At 31.5% G+C, this 22,820-nt stretch overlaps 1 protein-coding gene across 1 annotated transcript in view; it reads right to left on the minus strand.

Annotated features, from left to right (window-relative positions):
- The window catches only part of LOC145245910 (matrilin-1-like), a 114,052-nt gene that overhangs the window by 87,524 nt on the left and 3,708 nt on the right, over positions 1–22,820 (minus strand). Inside the window, exons 2-3 of the mRNA XM_080107653.1 lie at positions 16,477–16,581; positions 9,003–9,086 (exon numbers count right to left, since the gene is read on the minus strand). Of these exons, the coding sequence (XP_079963779.1) occupies positions 9,003–9,086; positions 16,477–16,581 (189 nt within the window). The remainder of the gene's footprint in view (positions 1–9,002; positions 9,087–16,476; positions 16,582–22,820) is intronic.

Consider the following 22,820-nt stretch of genomic DNA (forward strand, 5'->3'; position numbering starts at 1 on the left):
TAATAATAATGATGATAATGATAATAATAATAACAATAATAATAATGATAATAATAACAATAATAATAATAATAATAATAATAATAACAATTAACCCATCCAAGCAAGAAGACCAGATGTCGTAATAATTAACAAGAAAGAAAAATCCTGTCAAATCGTAGACTTTGCAGTCCCATCTGATCACAGGGTGAGTATGAAAGAAAAGGAGAAACGAAGCAAATACACAGAGCTAGCCAGAGAGTTAAAAGGGATTTGGATGATGAAGAAAATCAAAATAGTACCGATAATAGTAGGAGCACTAGGAACAATTCCGAAAAACTTCGAAAAAAGAATGTCAGAAATTGGAATCAGAGGAATATCTGCAAAAGTACAACGACTAAGGATAATGAAAATGACTGAAATATTAAGGAAACCCCTTGAATGCGGATAATAATACAAGACAATATAACGAATAAGCGTTACAGGGAATGAAGAACACCGAAACTGCATATTTACAAGTTCTACACCCCCCATCATGCATTCACCCCATTGTTTCATCATCGACGCCCCTCCCCAAATGATACCAAAGGGTCAAGAAGGGTCAATAAGGACCGAAAGACCGAGGAGCGAGCACCAACCAGACCTCGGCTGGACAAACGCAAAGAGAACTGGGACCTTGGGGAGGCTGAGTGCCATTCAAATTCCAGTATAAACCAATGGCCACTACCAGCGAGAAATCAATGGTAAGCGGCTGTTGCGATGCTGCAAATTCATTTGCAAAAGCTATCGAAGGATGGTGGAGAGAGCTGGACGTCTGGGGAGATTTGTTGTCACTCAGCTTCCATAGAATACCACAGGTTTCCAATCAGATCGTTTGTTGACTTGTGTGAAAGCTCCATGTGAGCCAATAATAATAATAATAATAATAATAATAATAATAATAATAATAATAATAATAACAATAATGATGATGATAAGCGTTACAGGGAATGAAGAACACTGAAGCTGCAGATCTACATGTTCTACACCACTCCCATCATGCATCTCTCCACTGTTTCACCACCGTCCCCCCCAAACAAAATGATAACAAAGAGTCGAGAAGGGTTAAGGAGGATGGAAAGAGCGAGGAGAGAGCAATGGCCAGACAAATCATAATAATAATAATGATGATAATAGTAACAATAACAATGATAATAATAATTATAACAATAATAATAACAATAGTAATAACAATAATAATAACAATAATAAATCTATATATTAATAATCGTTATTCTTTTAACATATAAACGTGTGTCTCAGTTTGCAGATTATAAATTATTCAATCGGTAGATCTTATTTTTTAAAAAGGAGGATAAGAGGTGAAAACATACGACGACTAATAAATTATTAGTATATATATATATATATATATATATATATATATATATATATATATATATATATATATATATATAAAATAAAATAAAAATTACAATTAAATTTACCAAAATGATCCAAGATGGTAAAACTTTTGTTCTCGGCAGCCGTGTTATTATTGGAATTTTTTCCCATTTTCCTTGTACATATTTGTGAATTATTCCACGGATTTCGGCCTTTGGATTATTTTGGACCATCTTTCAATTACGCGATTTCCTTGGATTTTACTTGTGCGAATGGAAAATTAAATTAACTTTCTTGGACTTACCTTTTTAGATTTTACCGCCATTGGATACTTTACCTTTCACCTAACTATCTATTCACGTGTAATCACCTTTTTCGTCACCATATTCCCTCTGCTTCACTTTTTGTTATCAAGTAAGATCTTTGACTTACTTGTTGTTTCATCAAATATTTTGTATGCTACCCTCTGATGAGAAGGAAAGTATTTCTTCGAAATTCCGCGGATTAAAGAACTATCCACTTATTAAGTGTTTCTTTTTCAAATTAAATATGTTTTTAACTCTTTTTCAAAGTGTTTTTAACATGTTTTATTAAGTATTTTTTCTTATATAAATATATATATATATATATATATATACATACATATATATATAGAGAGAGAGAAACAGAGAGAAACAGATAGATAGATAGATAGATAGATAGATGCTGATTTCATAGTCGTAAGATAATATAATTTTCTAATCTCCTCTTAATAAATAGGATCTCCCGATAACCGAAAGCGCAGTGTAAACAAAAAATTATGATGTCGCTTTTGTGTAGTACGTAAAACTAAAATATATCTTGCAGATCTTCTGGCTAGGATCTAAAAGTAGTGTCTGTTCTTTCTAAAGATAGTATAATGGTATTGTGGGGTGTCCATACAATGGAAATATGTCACAGACTTCTATAAAGATATTGGAGATAAACCATAATAACCAGATATATTCTGACACTACGTTAACCAGATAACTTAGATAAATATTTTCACAGTATAAACAAAAGGTGCTGCAATCATATGTCGGTGTCTCCATTTATAAGTGTAACGTCCACATAATGCCCATTAGATATATATTACACATTGAAAGATGCCACTATAGAATTTCCACGTGTCCCGCTAGTAATAATAAATACAGGAAAGAATAATAAAATGTGCGAATATAAAATTTTCAGCAAAAAAGGAATTGCTTACTCTTAATAATATTTGAAAATATGCCATCATAATAGTCTTAATCATATCTAAACATATGCTATCAACATAGACTTAATAATATTGGAAAATATGCCATCAGCATGGCCTTAATAATATTCAAAAATATGCCAACATCATAGTCTTATTAATATCTAAAAATATGCCATCAACATAGTCTTAATAATATTTGAAAATATGCCAGCATCATATTCTTAATAGTATCTGAAAATATGCCAGCATCATAGTCTTAATAGTATCTGAAAATATGCCATCATCATAGTCTTAATAGTATCTGAAAATATGCCATTATCATAGTCTTAATAGTATCTGAAAATATGCCAGCATCATAGTCTTAATAATATCTGAAAATATGCCAACATCATAGTCTTAATAGTATCTAAAAATATGCCATTATCATAGTCTTAATAGTATCTGAAAATATGCCATTATCATAGTCTTAATAGTATCTGAAAATATGCCATCATCATAGTCTTATAGTATCTGAAAATATGCCAGCATCATAGTCTTAATAGTATCTGAAAATATGCCATTATCATAGTCTTAATAATATCTGTAAATATGCCATTATCATAGTCTTAATAGTATCTGAAAATATGCCATTATCATAGTCTTAATAGTATCTGAAAATATGCCATCATCATAGTCTTAATAGTATCTGAAAATATGCCATCATCATAGTCTAAATAGTATCTGAAAATATGCCAGCATCATAGTCTTAATAGTATCTGAAAATATGCCATTATCATAGTCTTAATAATATGTGAAAATATGCCAACATCATAGTCTTAATAGTATCTGAAAATATGCCATTATCATAGTCTTAATAATATCTGAAAATATGCCAGCATCATAGTCTTAATAGTATCTGAAAATAGGCCATTATCATAGTCTTAATAGTATCTAAAAATATGCCATCATCAAAGTCTAAATAGTATCTGAAAATATGCCAGCATCATAGTCTTAATAGTATCTGAAAATATGTCATTATCATAGTCTTAATAATATGTGAAAATATGCCAGCATCATAGTCTTAATAGTATCTGAAAATATGCCATTATCATAGTCTTAATAATATCTGAAAATATGCCATTATCATAGTCTTAATAGTATCTGAAAATATGCCATTATCATAGTCTTAATAGTATCTAAAAATCTGCCATCATCATAGTCTTAATAATATCTGAAAATATGCCATTATCATAGTTTTAATAATATTTGAAAATACGCCACCATCATAGCCTTGATAATATTTGAAAACATGCCCTCATCATAGGCTTTATAACATCTGAAAATACGCCATTATCATAGTCTTGATAATATTTGAAAATATGCCACTATCAACGATTTCCTGCTGGCAAAAACCGGTGGTGTTTTCTGGAGTCTGGATGGCCACAAATTACTCCAGATATCCAATCCTCCCAACCATTCCCGATTACTAACGCATGTAGCCTCCCGTTATCTCAACTGTCGCTTACTATTGGTTTCTGGTTTGCATTGGCCATTAGTATTGCTGGGGGTGAAAAAACCAAATGAAAAGTGAAAGAAGGACGTTTTGTCATCTTTTTCTTGGCGATTAATTGTCCATTCTTTTATTTTAGAAAGAGACAGTAAAAAAACAGAGGACGAGAGAGAGAGAGAGAGAGAGAGTTGCCTTCTTATCTATCATATCTACGACGAGTGAAGTAACAGTGGAGGCAAACAATAGTATATAATAAGGGCGTGGCAACAAAATCCGAAGCTGGAGCTACATGGCTTGTCCCAAGCCGAACAATCAATTGCATGCCTATCCTTCTCTAATACCACCAACGAATAGGGAGGGAAAAAAGGAAGTGCCTTTACTGAACGATCTCAAGCAAAGATGCATAGGCATGTCGATGTTCTCTTGTAGAAAAAAAGATTTCGAACAAACACAACGACAAGTAGATATACAAAGCCATCAAAGAAACTTCCAACCAAGAACCATACAAAGTTTCCCTTCTCCGTCATGGTTCTTGGCGTTATCTTTAGCGAGATAGGCGTCATAACTCATTTCTATTTTCAAAGAAGCCTGATAATTATTCGCCGAAAGCTACCAAGAGGTTCTGAAGAGCGTGGTAAAACATGGATGAACGAGACAGTCTTCCCTCAGGACTCGTCTCCTGCAAAAGGGTCGCATATAACCAAAGGTAACATTGGCTTATAGATTATTATGGTGGTGCTCTAGGATAATTATTTCGTTCCTCTATAAAATTATTTTATTTTGTCCTTTAATTATCACATTTCATAAATGATATTTCTGACAAGAGAGAAAAATTACTTGGGCCGGAATCTATCCAAATAAAACTTTTTGAGCATGGAGTACTACTATTTTTTATATTCTTACATGAAGCGACTTTATTTATTTTATGGGACAGTTTCTACAAAAGCGAATTCCTCATTCCGAGCTGTTCTCCAAAGAGTTCCATCATACACTTAAGCTGATCCTGTAAATCTGGTCCCTAATTCACAGTAACCCCTCGTGTCAATTTGATTTGCTTTCGCTTAATTCAAATATAAAAAGTATTTTTTAAACAAGTTAAATCGTTGACGCATATATTTTGATACTAATTGATTTATAACGTTAACATACGCCCATTTCCACCTTCTGGAACTTTGCCGGATTAATAGTTTTGCCAGAGTATCTGATTTCACCTAAATAATAATTGCTAACTGCTACCACATCAGGCTGCCTGAAAATATCGGCTTTCTGACTTAAATGCAACAAACATTAATGTTATTGACTTTTCCTTTCACTTTGTAAAACTCACTCTTGTTTTATAAGGTCGAAAGCAAAAGTAAATTTTTTCTAGAAAACAAGCAAACTAAACACCATGAATAAATAGTGGAAGATATTAGGTTGGTGCAAAAATAATGTTTGTTTTTTTTACGTTCAACTTATATATAAAAAAACGACATTATTTTTGTACCAACCTAATATAAATAACCTGAGGCATAACACTTTTGCTAAAATGATTAGAACTCTAAAAGGATTGATATGCCGTAAAACCAAACATCTAAACTAAACACTATGAATAACCATTTGAAGATATCAATAACTTCAAGAATAAAACCTTTTGTTCAAAATTTGCAGAATTCGACCCCAAAAAGGATTGATATGCCGTAAAACAAAACAATCAGACTAAATATCCCCTAACTCGTCAATTTTAAACTGAACACTAAACGATCAGAAAATTGCTTGACTTTTAAATAAGACTTAAATGTAATCCAGTAGTTCTTCAAGGGAAATAGACTTACGTTTTACACAACTATTAGGGTTAATTTAATGAAACTGAGATATAATCTTAAAATGGAGGGTGTTGTATCTAACTAACATCTCACTCAGAGTGACGTCTCCAGAATGACGTCACTTCCTTTATAATAAAGGATCAGGCAGTCGCCATCTTGGTCGCAACTCATACACACGTGTTGGTTGTCCTTAAAGCTTACAAACACCACATCCTATCAGAAACGGGGTAAATGAAGTAGGCGGGACACTGCATACTGAAGCGCTTAAAATCATAAGTATCATGCGAGATAAAATACGAGTAGTACAGAACGACAAAATTAGTAACAACGAAATCATCCAGCCGGAACAGGTTAACTTCGATAAATATGAACAACGAGTGAAATAGATAAAAAGACTTTTAAAATATTGAACAGTGTCTGGATTAGACAAACAACCAGAAAGAAAACAAATAGACTCGTTAATCTACTGCATGGGGGGATAAAGTAGAGGTTATACCAGACACTTTCAATCTCCCACCAGAGGAATTGCTAGCATTCAATACGGACAAAAAAAATGGTTTCAACAGATATTTACAGCTACCATAAGCGTAGTGTACAAGAGAGCGAGCAAGAAGATGAGTTCATTGATTCATTTGTAACAGAACTAAAGATCCTTGCGAAAAGAATGTGAGTTTGAACACATTCACGATAGCCTCATTAGATATCGTATAATTATTTGATATTCGAACAGCTAGTTATCCGAAACCTTACAAATGATCTTGGACCTCACCATAGGTGTCATAACGCGTACACGCTAAGATCAAACTTCCAGAAACAAAAACATTTATTGAGGTTATTGGGAAGCTTATTCAAAGAGCAATTTGCTGAAAACGACACATACGTCCACAATAGGCAATGGTAATAAAAAGAACTGGAGACAGTATACCACAAGCTCCAATAGAGATGTCTCCCGTCCCACAATTGCAAAAAAGATTACTGTCTACGGGAATCCATACAAAGGCGTTAAACAAAAATATTCTCCACGAGCGCAACAACTAGAGGCAGAAACAAGAAACGCCACTCAAGACAGGCATATCCTGCCACAACAGTCACTTGTTACCGCTGTGAAGATGTGAGTCACTTTAGTCAATGCTGCAATGCAAAGAATGCACACAGTGTACAACAATATGACTCATACGCCATCAACAGCGAACAGAATGCCTTCCTGGTGTCATGTCAGTAGACTAGATCACTAACAACAGACTCTAGAGAGTCATTCTAAACGTCAACCGAAACCATTTAAAGATTAAGTTGAACCCCGGCACTGATGTTACAGCAATCCCCGTCTACAGAGAAATCAAAGACATGCCATACCTTAAAACAACCAACGAATACCTTCACAGCGCACAATGCACACGGCTGAATGTTACATAGAAAAATAAAAAACGTAAAATCACCAACAATCAACAACAAACAGAATAGGTAATATTTATGATCCTCAACCCAGAAGAACTATTACTGATCAGACCAGCGATTGAAGCCCTACACGTGTCACGGTACATCTGGGTTCACATAATATCAAACATAGCCTGCAACAAGACTTCGACCCAATACGCAAAATGATTTAATTATTATCTGGTATGGATAAGAGATCAAAATTGTCAGAGGCCAAAATTGCTACCATTACCCCCACTCCTACCTGTTGCAAATTTGTGAGAAAGTCATCTGACAAAATCGCCGGCTCATCATAGCCAAACTAAAACAAATAGGTGAAAGCAAGCTGGCCGCCAACCAAATGCAAAACCTTCTCCAGTACCCACAACTACACAAAACCGCCCCTTACAACATCTTCCGACCCTTACAGAGGGACAATGACTTGATCCGGATGGATATCAGAACCACCCATGGAACTGGACCTTTAAAAAAGGTGTAGACACCACACATGCACAAATCTATGCATCTGTAAAAGTGAAATTGTCTCTGTGTCTGTGTGCACATTTCCCTACCAAACTACCAGAAAATTTTCAGTCTACAGATTCGAGATTTGACATAAGGGGTATTGAGATATGGGAAAATATTTTTAATCAGTTTTCAGCCAGAAATTTGGCTGTCAACGGGTCAAAGTTCAACGATTTGACATTTGAAAATTCTACCAAACTCCTCCACCAATTTTCGGTCTAAACACTTGAAATTTTAGATGTAGGTTCCTTGGACATTGATCAAACTTTTTAATTTGATTTGAGCCCAAAACAATAAATGTTAAGTTGTCAAAATTGGGGTAAAATTTTATAACATTTTACCCCTGCGGTCTCTACCAAATTATGCAGCCAATTTTTGGTCTAAATATTTGTAATTTTACATAAAGTGCATTCAGACATAGGGCAAGTTTTTAATCGGGTTTTGGCCGAAAATCTGGCTGTCAAAGGGGCAAAGTTAAGAAGATTTTGCCTTTGCGGCCTCTAGCAAACTATTCAGCCAATTTTCGGTCTAAACATTTGAAATTTTACATAAAGCTTTTTAATCAGTTTTCAGGCATAAATTTGGCTGCCAAGAGATCAAAGGGCAAAGAGTTGATCTTTGCAGACTACCAAACTTCTCCGCCAATTTTGGGTCTAAACACTTGAAATTTAAGATGTAGGTTACCTGGACATGAGTTAAACATTTTAATATATATATATATATATATATATATATATATATATATATATATATATATATATATGCACATGAATTTATGAGCAGAACATAGGATTGCAGCAAAGCCGAGCTGAACTGCTATTTATCTATAAATATAAAGGATAGATATTTCATCTGACTACCAACTCACTTAGAATGAAGACCTCCTGAATGAAAAGTGCATTTTATACATAAGTAGATATGATCAAGGTTAAGTGAACTACTCCTGGAAAAAGTGGTGCCTCCTTTAAATATCGGTGTAGTAGCCAGTAAAAAGTGAGCGTTCGGTTCAACTATGATCGATCAATTTATTTACCACAAGAAAAAGCAGTGTAAACGAACAAATTTATGGCGTACTGCAGCACACAGTATCATGTGCTCGCCGCCTAGTAAACTAGTTCGAGGTTTATATTTTGTTTTATTTTGATTATCAGTCGCTATAAAACTTAAAAACAATTGTATTGCAACTTACGAACTCTCTTGCATCTTGTTCTCCTGGTGTTCCCGATTTGCACGCACATTTCCTTATCTGGGCATTTTCTGTGGCACTCATTTTCTAAAAAAGCAAAATGAAATAAAAGTCATTCATAATCTAAAAACACAAACTAAATAAAAAGTCATTTATTTACAACATGCTGAGATTTTGTATGAAGTATGGTGTATGTTTTGTTAAGGTGTAGCGAATTATTATAGTATTTCATCGATGAAAAATTAGTGATTAATAGCAATTGTTAACGATTATTCGTATTTAATGCAAAAATTAGCACAAAATTAACCATTTCAATAAGTTCGATGTTCTTCAAAAAGTGATATATATATATATATATATATATATATATATATGGGGGGGGGGGTAATATATTAAAAAGATTAAAATTGTTCTTTCTTCCAAGTTCCAAGTTTTTATTTACAAGTCATTCATAAATAAGGATCGCATGTCTCCCACTAATTATGTCAACGTAGAAATTACTATGTAGTTACTGTGTTCTAAGCACTTTTCCTAGTTCATGTAATGTTTGAAAATTATTCCAATAAATAAGTTATGGGTATATTGTGTTTTTTTTCTCAACCTCGTTTATAACTTGACACACTGAAATCAACAGATATTCCTATCTTCGGCCATATTTTCAGTAATATTGTTTTAAATACTTTTATTTTCTGACTAGAGTAGCTGAATAGCATTGTAAGCATTTTCTCAAAGTTTTATGGATTTTTATTCACTCGTTCCTTAAATATTTTTTAAAAAAATGAAAACTCGTTAATAATTTGATACGTAGTGTAGATAAAAATTGTGCTCTCTTCCAAGTTCCAAATATCAAAACTTCTGCACATTTTTACAGATCTGTTTCTTTTGCGTAGAACAGCTAATATATGTAGGTTAATTTTGAATGCTTCCAGAATGTTTTTCAGAAATAAAGAAGTATGAACATGTAATGTTGAAAATGAATACTTTATGTTAACATCTTTGTTTCATGAGGAAAAGCTAATTATATACAATATATATAATCATTACGACTCTTTTTTTTGAAATTTCAACTGCTATACATACATTGAAGTGCCTTCAATAAGTATCCAGACTTTTTTGTACGGGCATTTAAAACTATCTAGACTCTTGAAAATTAAGTATATTACTACTATACATCTTATGAGATGGCTGACCAATTTTTACGATTTCAGGTTCAACTGAACAGCTACAGCAGGAATTATAATACACCCTACTAAAGTCTGATTGTCACAGCTGATGACTCTCAAAAGTACAATCTGGACGCGAGGACACTTTAGAAGAACGATATGCAATAATTATTTTCGTATAGATTTAAAATGATTCCACGTTATATCATATAATGTTGCTATAAGCAGTTTTGATATAAAAATTCAAAAAGTAATAAAAAAGTAAAAATAGTACCAATCCGTACAAAATTAGTGCCTCACACCAAAATTTCGGAACTCGAGATAATAATAAGAAAAGCAGGTATAGAAAGTTTGTATGGTTTCATTCGCCCTACAACATAACAGAATTTTACCAGATTCTTCAAAATAACTTCCCTCAAAGTATAAGTAAATTCATAAAAAAAACATAGTGGAATCGTCATTTTCAACATCTATTAATTTGGTTGCCACTATAATAGGTTCAAATAATGCAAAAATAGATAAGGTGATTAAAGAAAGTGGAAGGGATATCATCCGGAATACTGTTGAAGAAACACTATGCAACTGTAGAAATACTAATAAATGCCCCTTAATAGATAAATGCCTTATTTCCTGCATATAAATGCGAAGTTACTGGAAACAATAACAGTAGAACCTACATAGGGTCCACTGACAGATTCAATGACAGATTACAAAACCACACATCATAATTTAGGACATCTAACAACCATTCGAATAAGAAATCAACTACTCTGGTAAAGGAACATGTAATATACGTGGAAATGATTACTATAAGGAAGAGAAAGCAAATTCAAAAGATATGATTTTGCATCCTAAAATCTTACAATAAAATAGTACCTAATGATAACCTATTAAATAAAAAGCTAGAGAGTTGTTCAAAATTGTCTACATAGAGCCAAAAATGTGCTTTTTCGTCCGAAGCCATGCTAAGTAGTTTGAAGTACATAAGTACTTTTTATATATATTTAAAAAGACGGAGAAGTGGAAATTAGAATACTTTAATAAAGTAATGTCAATTAAATATAATTAGTATAGGTCCTCTAGCTTCAATTACTGAGTAGAAAATAAATTAAATTAGCAAATAAGTAATGCATATATATATATATATATATATATATATATATATAACATAACAATGCAAACGGAGATACCATTGTATTATGAAAATGAAACCTGGTTAAAATATTTTAGAATAAAACTAAATAGTATTTATAAATAAAATGACCAAATGTGTTAACTTAATCAATCATTTTATCTGCAAAGGAAATTATTGCAATGAATGTTTAAATATGTTATGTTACTTGAACTGCGTGAAATACAGACTAAATCAAGATACGAATTAATTATGTAGCAGAAAATAATGAATGCCCTTTCAATGAGTAATCCTTAATAGCTCATAATACACAATAAGTATTAATTTAAATATTCTTAGGTTTTTAAATAGTTACGTTTGAAGATAAAATAAAATACTCAATGACTAATAAACGAAACGATAGCTTCCCTCCCCCAAAAAACGATGGTCGCCTCTGAATATAAACTACATTTACCATATATACAGAATTAGTCCGCACCTACAACTTTAATAAACACCTCAGAGATTTTAACTCCAATATATAATAATTTCTTGTTTAAAGTAGAATAAAATCCTTTTATATAAATTTTTATAGCTTAAACTCAAATATAAATTTTATAGTTAAAATCCATACAAAAGCAAGTGATGTAAATAGCTTCTCTCCATATAACAAAGATGTTTACCTAAAGTAAACATACGATTTGAGTTCTTCAATATCCTTTATTTTCAACATTAAATAGTCATGCTTCTTTCTTTTCTAAGAAAACTTGAGGAAAAAATTCAATATTGATTTCCACGTAAACGAAAAAAATTCAGTAAAAATGTATCGAAGTTTTGATGTGTTGAAAGTATTGATTGTTAACAAAAATAATACCTTGGAGCTTAGAATATAGTGAACTTGTTATTCATTAAAATATGTTTTGTTGTTTAACAAGCATAGAGATAAAGAAAAAGGTATTAAATTAATGCACAAAACTGAAATATCATTACAATAGTGTAATTTTCTCAAAACGCACAGACACAAACACGCATACTTATATATATATATATATATATATATATATATATATATATATATATATATATATATATATATATGGTGTGTCAGCTTTGTCATATGCTACTGGTACCATGTAACCCAGTACTACCTGCCTCATGGTCGGGTCACCGGGGACTAAACTGGTTCCCCCGCCAGACTTGTTTGGTGAGAAGAGTGGCTAGTCTCCCTGAAGGATTAAAAACAAGGCCTTCCAAAAGGCAAATGAACCCTTTTTGGGGGTCAACGTCCAACTAGCACCGTGTGTGTTCATGTGTATGTATGTATGTGTGTGTGTGTGTTGGGGTGGAAAGGGCTCCCGTAAGTCGTGTTGAAGTCAACTTTTCTAGGAGAAGCAAATCTCTGATTTAAAAAGGCATAAAGCGGGAGACCAGTACCCGCATTAAGCTAGTCTGCGGTTTAACTTGTTGCTAGCTATCTTGCTCTTGCTTGTTGCTGGATCTCAACATTTTGAACCGAGAGAGAGAGAGAGATGTCGTACAAAGCTAAGACTCTGTAACATCATCTGTGTGTTGATACTCCCTCAGGAATTTGTCTATTAAAATGGTCTTGTGGCGATGAGAGTCATTTTTGGGCTCATGGACTGTTAAGTGTCTGAGGGAGTGGCACTCGTCTGACAAAACGTTGCAATCATTCATATATATATATGTATGTATGTATGTATGTATGTATGTATGTATGCTTATAATTTATAATTTATTAACCAATGAATATTAAACATCCACAAAGACTTGCGTGGAAATGACCGACTCTTTGGGAATGCAGTATTATTACTAGCTGGAGATTTCAGGCAAACATTACCTATAATTCCTTGATTAACACCAGCAGATGAAATAAATGCTTGCCTCAAATATTCCACTTTTTGGCGACATGTGAGAACATTCCACTTAACTAGAAATATAATATTCATATATATATAAGCGCTGGATACGTTTTCTATTTGTCTATTAAAATGGTCTTGTGGCGATGAGAGTCATTTTTGGGCTCATGGACTGTTAAGTGTCTGAGGGAGTGGCACTCGTCTGACAAAACGTTGCAATCATTCATATATATATATGGGTGTGTGTTTGTATGTATGTATGTATGTATGTATGTATGTATGTATGCTTATAATTTATAATTTATTAACCAATGAATATTAAACATCCACAAATATAATGAGTAAAAATTCAACCAGTTTAATTTATCCCTGAAGATGAATCCAGAAGGATTTAAAAGTACTTGGACAAATCAAATTATGATCATTACATTAGCCAGTTCCCACAAGTAAAGACTACAATACAAAAATGAAAAGGATCTATTGTAAAATTCATAGATTAAAAATGTCTATTCAATTTAACGAATTATGCATATATATATATATATATATATATATATATATATATATATAATAACTATCCACTTATTTAGTGTTTCCTTCTCAAATTAATGTTTTTTAACTCTTTCTCAAAGTGTTTTAACTACTTGCTCTTATATATATATATATATATATATATATTTATATATATATATATATATATATATATATATATATATATATATATATAGACAAACATCTATATTCTAAATATTTTGGAATACAGACTTTTGTCATTCATTAATATAGACTTTTGTCATTCATTCACTATATATATATATATATATATATATATATATATATATATATATAGTGAATGACTGACAAAAGTCTATATTCCAAAATATTTAGAATATAGAGGTTTGTCTATATATATATATATATATATATATATATAAGCGCTGGATACGTTTTCTAAATTGATTATTTTCCTGCATCTCGAGAGATGTTGCTCAGAGCACATTTTCTTTGACATGGTTGCTTATCTGTCTAGGGACATGGTTGGTTATCTGTCTAGGGACACTCCTCGACTGAGCTCCAATCTTTGGCTCTATCTTTTAAAACGTCCACAGTAAAACTCGCCTTCTTTCACTGATGCTAAAGACGTTCTTTTCTTTCTCTGTGTGCCTATTATAAAACTGCTAATCTGTTAAACAATTTCTCACGGAATTGCTTCCCTGTTGACTACATAATAATTATCTTCAGATCTATGGTAAATATATACTTGTCATAAACTGTGATCATAAGTCATAAAACTGAATTTGATAGATTCATCATTAATTATAGCCACATAATATTATTTCATTTTACAACTGGTAATCTATCCATCCCAGCAGCCCAAATCATTATTGAATTTAAGTCTTTATGACATTAGTACAGTGGTTTTCAGCCTTTTTTTTCATAGCAGTACACTATTGAGTGCTTTTTTTTTAAATTTTTCGCAGCACATCTATCATAAAAACAAATATTTTCTACTATTAAACCTTTTTGCAATAAATTAGAAAAAAAAAGTGAAGCATGCATGGCCCCCCGTGAATGCACAGTGAACGAGGCATAAAAAATGACTAAGTTCAGCATTTGCCCCCTTCACTTTGCTCCCAAAAGTGCCTAGGGGACGTCAAATTCTAGTGGCAATGGACAAACGGTGCAGTTTTAGGCCTTAACATATGTAAATTTGAGTTCTGCACCAAAAAAAAAAAACATGCAAAAAAGACGAAGTCAATCATTTGCCCCCCATTTAACCCCAAAACATATTTAACATATTTAAATTTGAGTTAAGCAGCATGCCATACTGATAGACATACACAAAAAATTTGCACAAATATAGTAAATTAGTCCCAAAAATGGAGTGTTTTTATTAGCCCTAAAAAAGCCCCTGGGGCACACCCAAGAGTTATCGCGAAGTATAGACAAACAAAATTATATAGAAATCAGTTAGTTACAATTTTTCAGAAAGTTTTATAAAAATTCAAGGGATCAATTTTTTTAATAAGCACAGAAGTATCAATTTTAACCATTTTAATTCGAAAGGCACCCCTAGGGAAGCAAGCGGAGTTTTCCCGGAAAATCTGTTCTATTACTTTTTTTACTCATATCATGTTTAATGTTTGGGCAAGATTTCCAAAAATTCCAAGGCGTAGTTATTAAGAAAAGTGCGGACGGATGAACGGATTAACAGACAATGAGGAATTTACAGGCCCACTCTCCTTTTGTCGGAGAACCAAAAAAAAAAAAAAAAAAGAAGATTATATAAGGACCTTTTTTGTTCACATAAATCAACATATCCTGTATTCAATATCTGGTATATAATAATAATAATAATAATAATAATAATAATAATAATAATAATAATGATAATAATAATAATAATAATAATGTATTGTACAGTTTAATCAAGGCATTAAAAAATAAAAATATCGAAAAAAGGTTATATTGTATGTATCCGTTTTAATTTGATCGAGTAGTTTTTTTTGGGGGGGGGTTACGGCGGAAACACGTTTTTATGAGAGCACGTTGAAGGCAGACATCTTGTTTTGTTTTTTTTTTAACTTTTATTTTTGAGTTTATAAAAGCCACGGGGAGATAACTCCATGTAAAGTGCTAACACTCCCTCCCCATCTTTAATTAATAGCTTTTCTTCCTAAAAATCGATACTTTTTTTCGGTATCATAACAAATTGTTTTTTTTGTTTTTGTTTTTTGTTTTGTTTTTTGAGAACTTCATTCCATAACAGATACGTACAATTTAAACTTTTTTCGATATTTTCATTTTTTTAATGTCTTGATTAAACTGTAAAAGTACCAATAATAATAATAAATGTCAGTGGAACACTTGTGCCTGGTGTTTATTAACTACTGCTGCAATATGTGTGCAAATGTGAGAGAGACACTCTCTTAACTCTTCTGTAATATTTTAAAGTCTTTCTCGCTTGTTTTTTTTTATGTTATTTAGTTAAGAAAATCCCAGTTCACATAGTTGAGAACTGCAGTAAAAATGTTATGGCTTTTTACTTAAAGTTGGAATGGAGAAGTGTCATCATGGTTAAGAAATTACTATTTATTAAACAGACTAAAATTAAATGATTTGTAGCTATTATTTCTTCGTGGCACACAAGTAATCATTCGGCGGCACACTAGTGTGGCATGTCACAGTGGTTGGGAACCACTGCATTATTAAAACGACAGACTCTCAGCGATATGCACTATTGTCTAACGAGTAGACAGCTATGCATATATGTTTTTTTATGTATTTGTGGGTGCGTGTGTATGTATATAAAACAGTATACTTACGGAATTGACATTTTTCACCGAAATATTTTGGTATACATTCACATCTTCGGACGCTACTACGGCAGAAACCTTTTCTGCTGCAATCGCTATTTTTTCTGCAATAGACTAAAAAAAAAAATGGAAAGAGAAAAAGGATTAAAATAAAAGTAAGATGGTGCTGCCTGACTACCGTAAAAATCGGTATTGCAGAAGGAAAAATACATGGTCGGATCAATAAGCTGTCTCACTATTAGTCAAGCAAAAATGAGAATGCTTTACTTTGTTAATTCATTGGCGTGGGTGGGAAAAAAGTCACAAAAGATGTTAGTAGAATCTTCCCAACCCTCTCTAGATGGTAGTACGCTAACTGTTTTCTGGCTTGATGAGGGCCGAAAACAAGCATGTCCATCTCTAAATGGGACTGAATTCTAGACGGAATCAAAGAAAAAAAAAGGATTGGGTATGTACATGAAGTTGCCCCAAGATGAGATCGCTTATTGGGGTGGCTGGGAACGAAAAAGAAAAGTTGGGAGCATCTTGGAGGTTTCCTATCGGGGATCGAGGAGGCTAGTTAAGAACCTAATCTAGACATTTTAGGTGTCTGGAGTCCGGCAGAATATGGAACCGTGCGCGCCATACTCGGCAGAGAATAGGAATTCCAACTTGGCACCTTTACGCACGCACAGACTCGTTGTATTTATCTATTTTTGCAGTATAACCGATTTTGATATCTCAAAAAGTTCTGAATTTTACGATTTCCGATGACTTGATAAACACTAATATATATATAAATATATATATATATCATTTAATCACATAAATTAATAAAGGAAGATATAATTTTATGTGTAAATTTTCAGTATTTACTGAAATAGTACTCAATGCATAGGTAGAGTTAGATAGTAAGTTATGAAAATATATATGGCAATAAAGTTACACAGAATATTTCGCGTTTCATTCTCGTTCGCGCCTGACCTCCATAGAATGGAAATAGGCACAAACTTTAATAAAGACTTTTCATATCTATCTGCGTAAGTATACTTTGATAATTATGTTTCAGTTTGAAGAAATATGGTATAATAAAATTATGGGGTGTTCGTTCGCGCCTGACCTCCATAAAATGTAAATATGTCACAAAGTTTTACAAGTTTTTTTTTAATATAAATCCACAGAATATTGTGAAAGTGTTTCAGCGTGAACAGGTGTAGTATAATAAATTATGAGGTATATCTATTTTATTTTTACTTTCATCATATTTTGCTTTGGTTTTAATACTCCCAAATTCGAAGCTATCTCTTTACAACCCTTCCTTTTCATAACCTATCATACTTTCATAAATCAGAGTCCATTTTCTGTAGGCTGTTTTTGAACCCAGTCAACGACGCGTACTTTTGCTATATATATATATATATATATATATATATATATATATATATATATATATATACACAGAAAAACGGTTTCGTTGTTTCACAACTCACCAGTGTGGCTAGACGTAACAAATGTATTAGCCTCAATATTCGAAACTGAATTCAAGATCACTTCAAACTGTGGCCAGAAGGGTCAAATGTCTTACCATCAGATATAAAAAAAAAAATAAATATCCACCGTTAGAGTGAAGGAAAATTTTTCATTTGATTAAAAACGTTAAATACTGGTAACTAAGAGAACTAAATTAATTCTTCGGAAAAGTTAAAACTATAATTTTCCAGAATATAATTATCAACCGATTTCACGTCTCATTAGTTATAGATATGATTATCGAGATTCATCACCGGGACGTTAGCTTACTTCAAACCGTGATTAGTAGTATTGGATTTTATGCCATCTGAACTAGAGTTGCTTCTATAGAAACATCGTAGGTGCATTTGAGACGTTTTATTATCACACAAACCGAAATGTTCAACATATAAAATCAACTGTAGGTTCTTAAATATGGCAGGGGCGTGTTTGAAATTTTCGCCATGATACTTGACTTTTTCATTTAAAACTTTAATTTAAGTCATTATTACCGCACAAATAGTAAGGCCATGCATATAAAATCAGGGTTAGGCTGTTTGATGTGACAGGGGCGTGTTTGATATGAATGTTTCTGTTTATAGCGCAATTGAAGCATGATACTTGACCTCTACATTTTAAACATTGATTCAAGCCATGATAAATAAATAAATTTTATAAAATCAATAGTAGGTTCTCTACAGTGCAATGGAGACTACAATGTATTATAGATTAAGTCACTGCAGGAAAGCATGTGAAGTCTGGTACCGGTGCACCGCGATGGATCCTCAACTAAACTGTATATAATAATAATAATAATAATAATAATAATAATAATAATAATAATAATAATAATAATAATAATATGTGTGTATGTATATGGTTAGCAATATTTTAATTGCTGTTTTCTCAAAGTGCTTCATAGACATTTGTACCCACTTTATATAAATTGAAGTAAATATATTCCACATGTTGATCTTGCTATGTTGCAAAATCCATAATGATCAATTCAGTACTTTAGGTGTGAATATATATATATATATATATATATATATATATATATATATATATATATATATATATATATATATATAATGACTGCAAAAATTCCCCTCTGGACCAAAGTATCGTGAGTTTGCAACAACAGATGCCACATATAAATTCAATACGTCTAGGCTATTAGCCTCTATCTTATGTAACTTTTGAACACAATTTTATATACATTAAGTCGTTATAATAACACACAGCATTTCATACTATGAGCAACACCATCATAATCGCAACATCTTAAGAAGGAGTTCCTACTTTTTCCTCGAAATATTTAGTCCTCTCACCAGCAACACCAGAAGGAAGTCTACACTTTCCACATATTCTAAGCTCAGCCTTTAATTGACTCATGCAAAGACAGATATAGCATAAACGTTCCTGTATTAGAATCAAACAATAATAAAGTCTCCCTCGAGAAAATCCGCTTCCTATGATTGGTTGCCCACTAATTTTCTTATTCTACAACTACCTAATTCTAAACAAATACTTCAAAACAATACATTATGGCGTCGATTAAATTCAAAAACTTTACTGGTTTTATTTATTTTTTTAATGGCAATTATTTTTTCTGTGTTTTTTTTAAATACTTTTTTCTTTACTTTAGCGAAGATATATATTTTTGGTTTTATTTGTATGTTTTTTGCCTATTTTCAAAAAGGGAAAATTAGAAATTATAACAGGGGAACTAGACAACTTTAAAAAATGGGAAACTAGACAATTTTAAAAAATAGGGAAATTAGACAAGAGCAACTACACAATTAACAAGGATGGGAAATTAGACGATTTTCAACAGAGAGAAAATAGAATATTTTCAAAGAGAAGTTATTAGACTATTTTAAAAGAGGAGAAAGTCAACAATTTACAAAGTAGGAAACTTGACTATTTTCGAAGGGAAGAAAACTTGGCAATTCCGAATAGAAGAAAACTTGACAATTTTAAAAAATAAGAAATTAAACAATTTTTAAAGAAAGAAATTTGACAATTTTTAAAGCTAAAAAACTAAGCAATTTTTAAAAAGGGACAACTAGACGATTTTGGAAGAAATGAAAACTAGACAATTTTCAAAGAGCCAAAATTTTACAATTTTCACAGAAAGGAAATAGACAATTTTCAGTAGGAGAAACTAGACAATATTAAGAGACCTGGAGCAAGACAATAGTCAAAGAGGAGAAACTAGACAATTTTCGAAGAAGGGAAATTCAACAATTTTCCAAGAAAGGATACTAGAAAATTTGAAAAGAGGAGAAAACTCGACAACCTTTGAGGAAGCGGAATAAGACAATTTTCTACGGATAGGATATTAGACAATATTCCCCCAAAAAGGAAATTAGAACATTTTTTCAATAAGAGGAAACTAGACAATTTTCAAATAGGGGAAACTTAAGAATGTTCAAAGAGGGAAAACGACAATTTTCTAAGTTATGAAACCAGACAATTTTCGAAAAAAAGAAAATTATACAATTTTCAAAGAAAGATAATTAGAAAAATTTCAAAAACGGAAAATAAGACAACGTTAAAAGAAATTAAATTAGACAATTTTCAAAGAAGCCAAAAACTGGACAATTTTTAAAGAGCGAAAATTAGACGATTTGCAAAGAGAGGAAACTTGACATTTTTTAAAAACAGAGAGCTAGAAAATTTGCAAATTCATTATTAGAAAATTTCGAATAGGGAAAACTAGAACATTTTCAAAACAAAGTAAAACTGAATTGAAGCAAATATATTCCACATGTTGTTTTTTTTTTTTTACAGATGTGAAATTAGACATTTTTCAAAGAGAGAAAACTAGATAATTAAAAAAATGTGGAAAACAAGACAATTTCTACAAAAACAAAGAGGGGAAATTAGACAATTTTCAAAGAGGAGAAACTAGACTATTTTCTTAAGAGACATTATTATAACATTTTCAGAGAGGGGATTAGATAATATTTAAAGACAGGAAATTAGACAATTTTCAAAGAAAGGAAATTAGACAATTAAAAAAAGGAAATTAAACAATTTTCGAAGAAAGGAAATTAGACAATTTTCAAAGAAAGGAAATTGGACAATTTTCAAAGAAAGGAAATTAGACACTTAAAAAATAGGAAATTAGACAATTTTCGAAGAGGAGAAACGTAATCATTTTAAAAAAGTGGAAACTAAATAATTTTCAACGAAAGGAAATTAGAAAATGTACCAGAAACGTAATTAGACAATTTTCAAAGAAAGGATATTAGACAATTAAAAAAAGAAATAAAAAATTTTCGAAGAGAAGAAACGTAACAATGTTTTAAAAAATGGAAACTAAATAATGTTCAAAGAGGGGAAATTAGACAACTTTCTAAAGAAAGGTTATTAGACAATTTTCGAAAAGAGGAAATGAGACAATTTTCAGAGGGTAAACTAGACAATTTTCCAAAAGGGGAAATTCGACAATTTTCAAAGAGGGGAATATAGCTAATATTCAAACAGGAGAAACTAGAAAAAATTTTAACGAGATGTTTTTAGACAATTTTCGATAAGTGGAAAATAAGACAATTTTCAAACAAAGGTAAAGTAAACAATTTTCTAGAGATTATTTGACAATTTTCGAAGAAGGGAAATTAGACAATGTTCAAAGAAGTGAAGCCCGACAATTTCAAAGTAGGAAAAGAGGAGAAAACTAGACAATTTAAAAAAATAATGAATTATACAATTTTTTAAGATGGGAAATTCGACAGTTTTCTAAAGAGATAAAAAAAAAGTTTTATTTCTGCACTTTGCATAGGCATATACATTTCTCTCATTTCATGCTTTCTACCATTTTTAGCAACTACGAGGAAAGTATTTGTTAAATTTCGTGGAAAAACATTTTTCAAAATGGGGAATTAGACAATTTTTAAAGAAGGTGAACTAAACAATTTTCAAAGAGAGGATTTAGACAATTTTTGAAGAGGAGACACTTGGCAATTTTCATGGAGGTTTTTAGACAATTTTCCAAGGCAGAAAACTTGAACAAAAATTTTAAAAGCAAAGGAGACACCTTTTAAAGAGGGAAACTTGACAATTTTCAAAAAGAGAAAACTAAACAATTATACAAAATGATAAACTAGGCAATTTTCAAAGAAGGGAAATTAGGCAATGGTCAATGAGAGGAAACTTGACAATTTTCGAAAAAAAGAAAATTATACAATTTTCAAAGAAGGAAACTACACAATTTTCAAAGAGAAACACTAGGCAATATTCAAAGAGGGGAAATTAGACAATTTTCAAAGAGAGGAAATTAGAAAAAAAAATTTAACAGCGAAACTAGACAATTATAAAAGAGAGGGAATTAGACTATTCTCAAAGAGAAGAAATTAGAATTTTGTATTTGCAAAAGCATCAGACATTGACAGGGGGTACATGTTGACAACAATCATATTTAAGCTATTTTATCAATAAAACAGTAATTCAGTAATAATAAGTAAATAGTTTTAAACACTAGTTTTATTTCTGCTCTTTGCTCAGTACATATGCATATCAATTTCCATCATTCATACCTTCTATCGTTTTGTAACAAACACGAGAAAAGTATTTGTTAAAGTTCGTGGAAAATACGCTATTTATTATGTAGATGAGTTAGTAGTTTACTGCTTAATATATTTATATAACGCAAAGCATATTTGGTAAAGAAAAACAGTTTAAAATTTTGTTTTTAAAAATAATTCGATTTGAACTAATGACGAATGCCTTTTGAGTTAATTTTTTTCGCGAACTTCCAAAAAATTCCACTTGTTTTAAAAAAATGTATTTATGCAATGATTTCATGTTATGTTAATTTCTTCTAATTTCTGAAACATTTCTCCAGTTTTTAAAAATTC

The sequence above is a fragment of the Euprymna scolopes genome, chromosome 23, assembly GCF_053919585.1.
Source record: "Euprymna scolopes isolate OS-2025 chromosome 23, ASM5391958v1, whole genome shotgun sequence".
Classification (NCBI taxonomy): Eukaryota; Metazoa; Mollusca; class Cephalopoda; order Sepiida; family Sepiolidae; genus Euprymna; species Euprymna scolopes.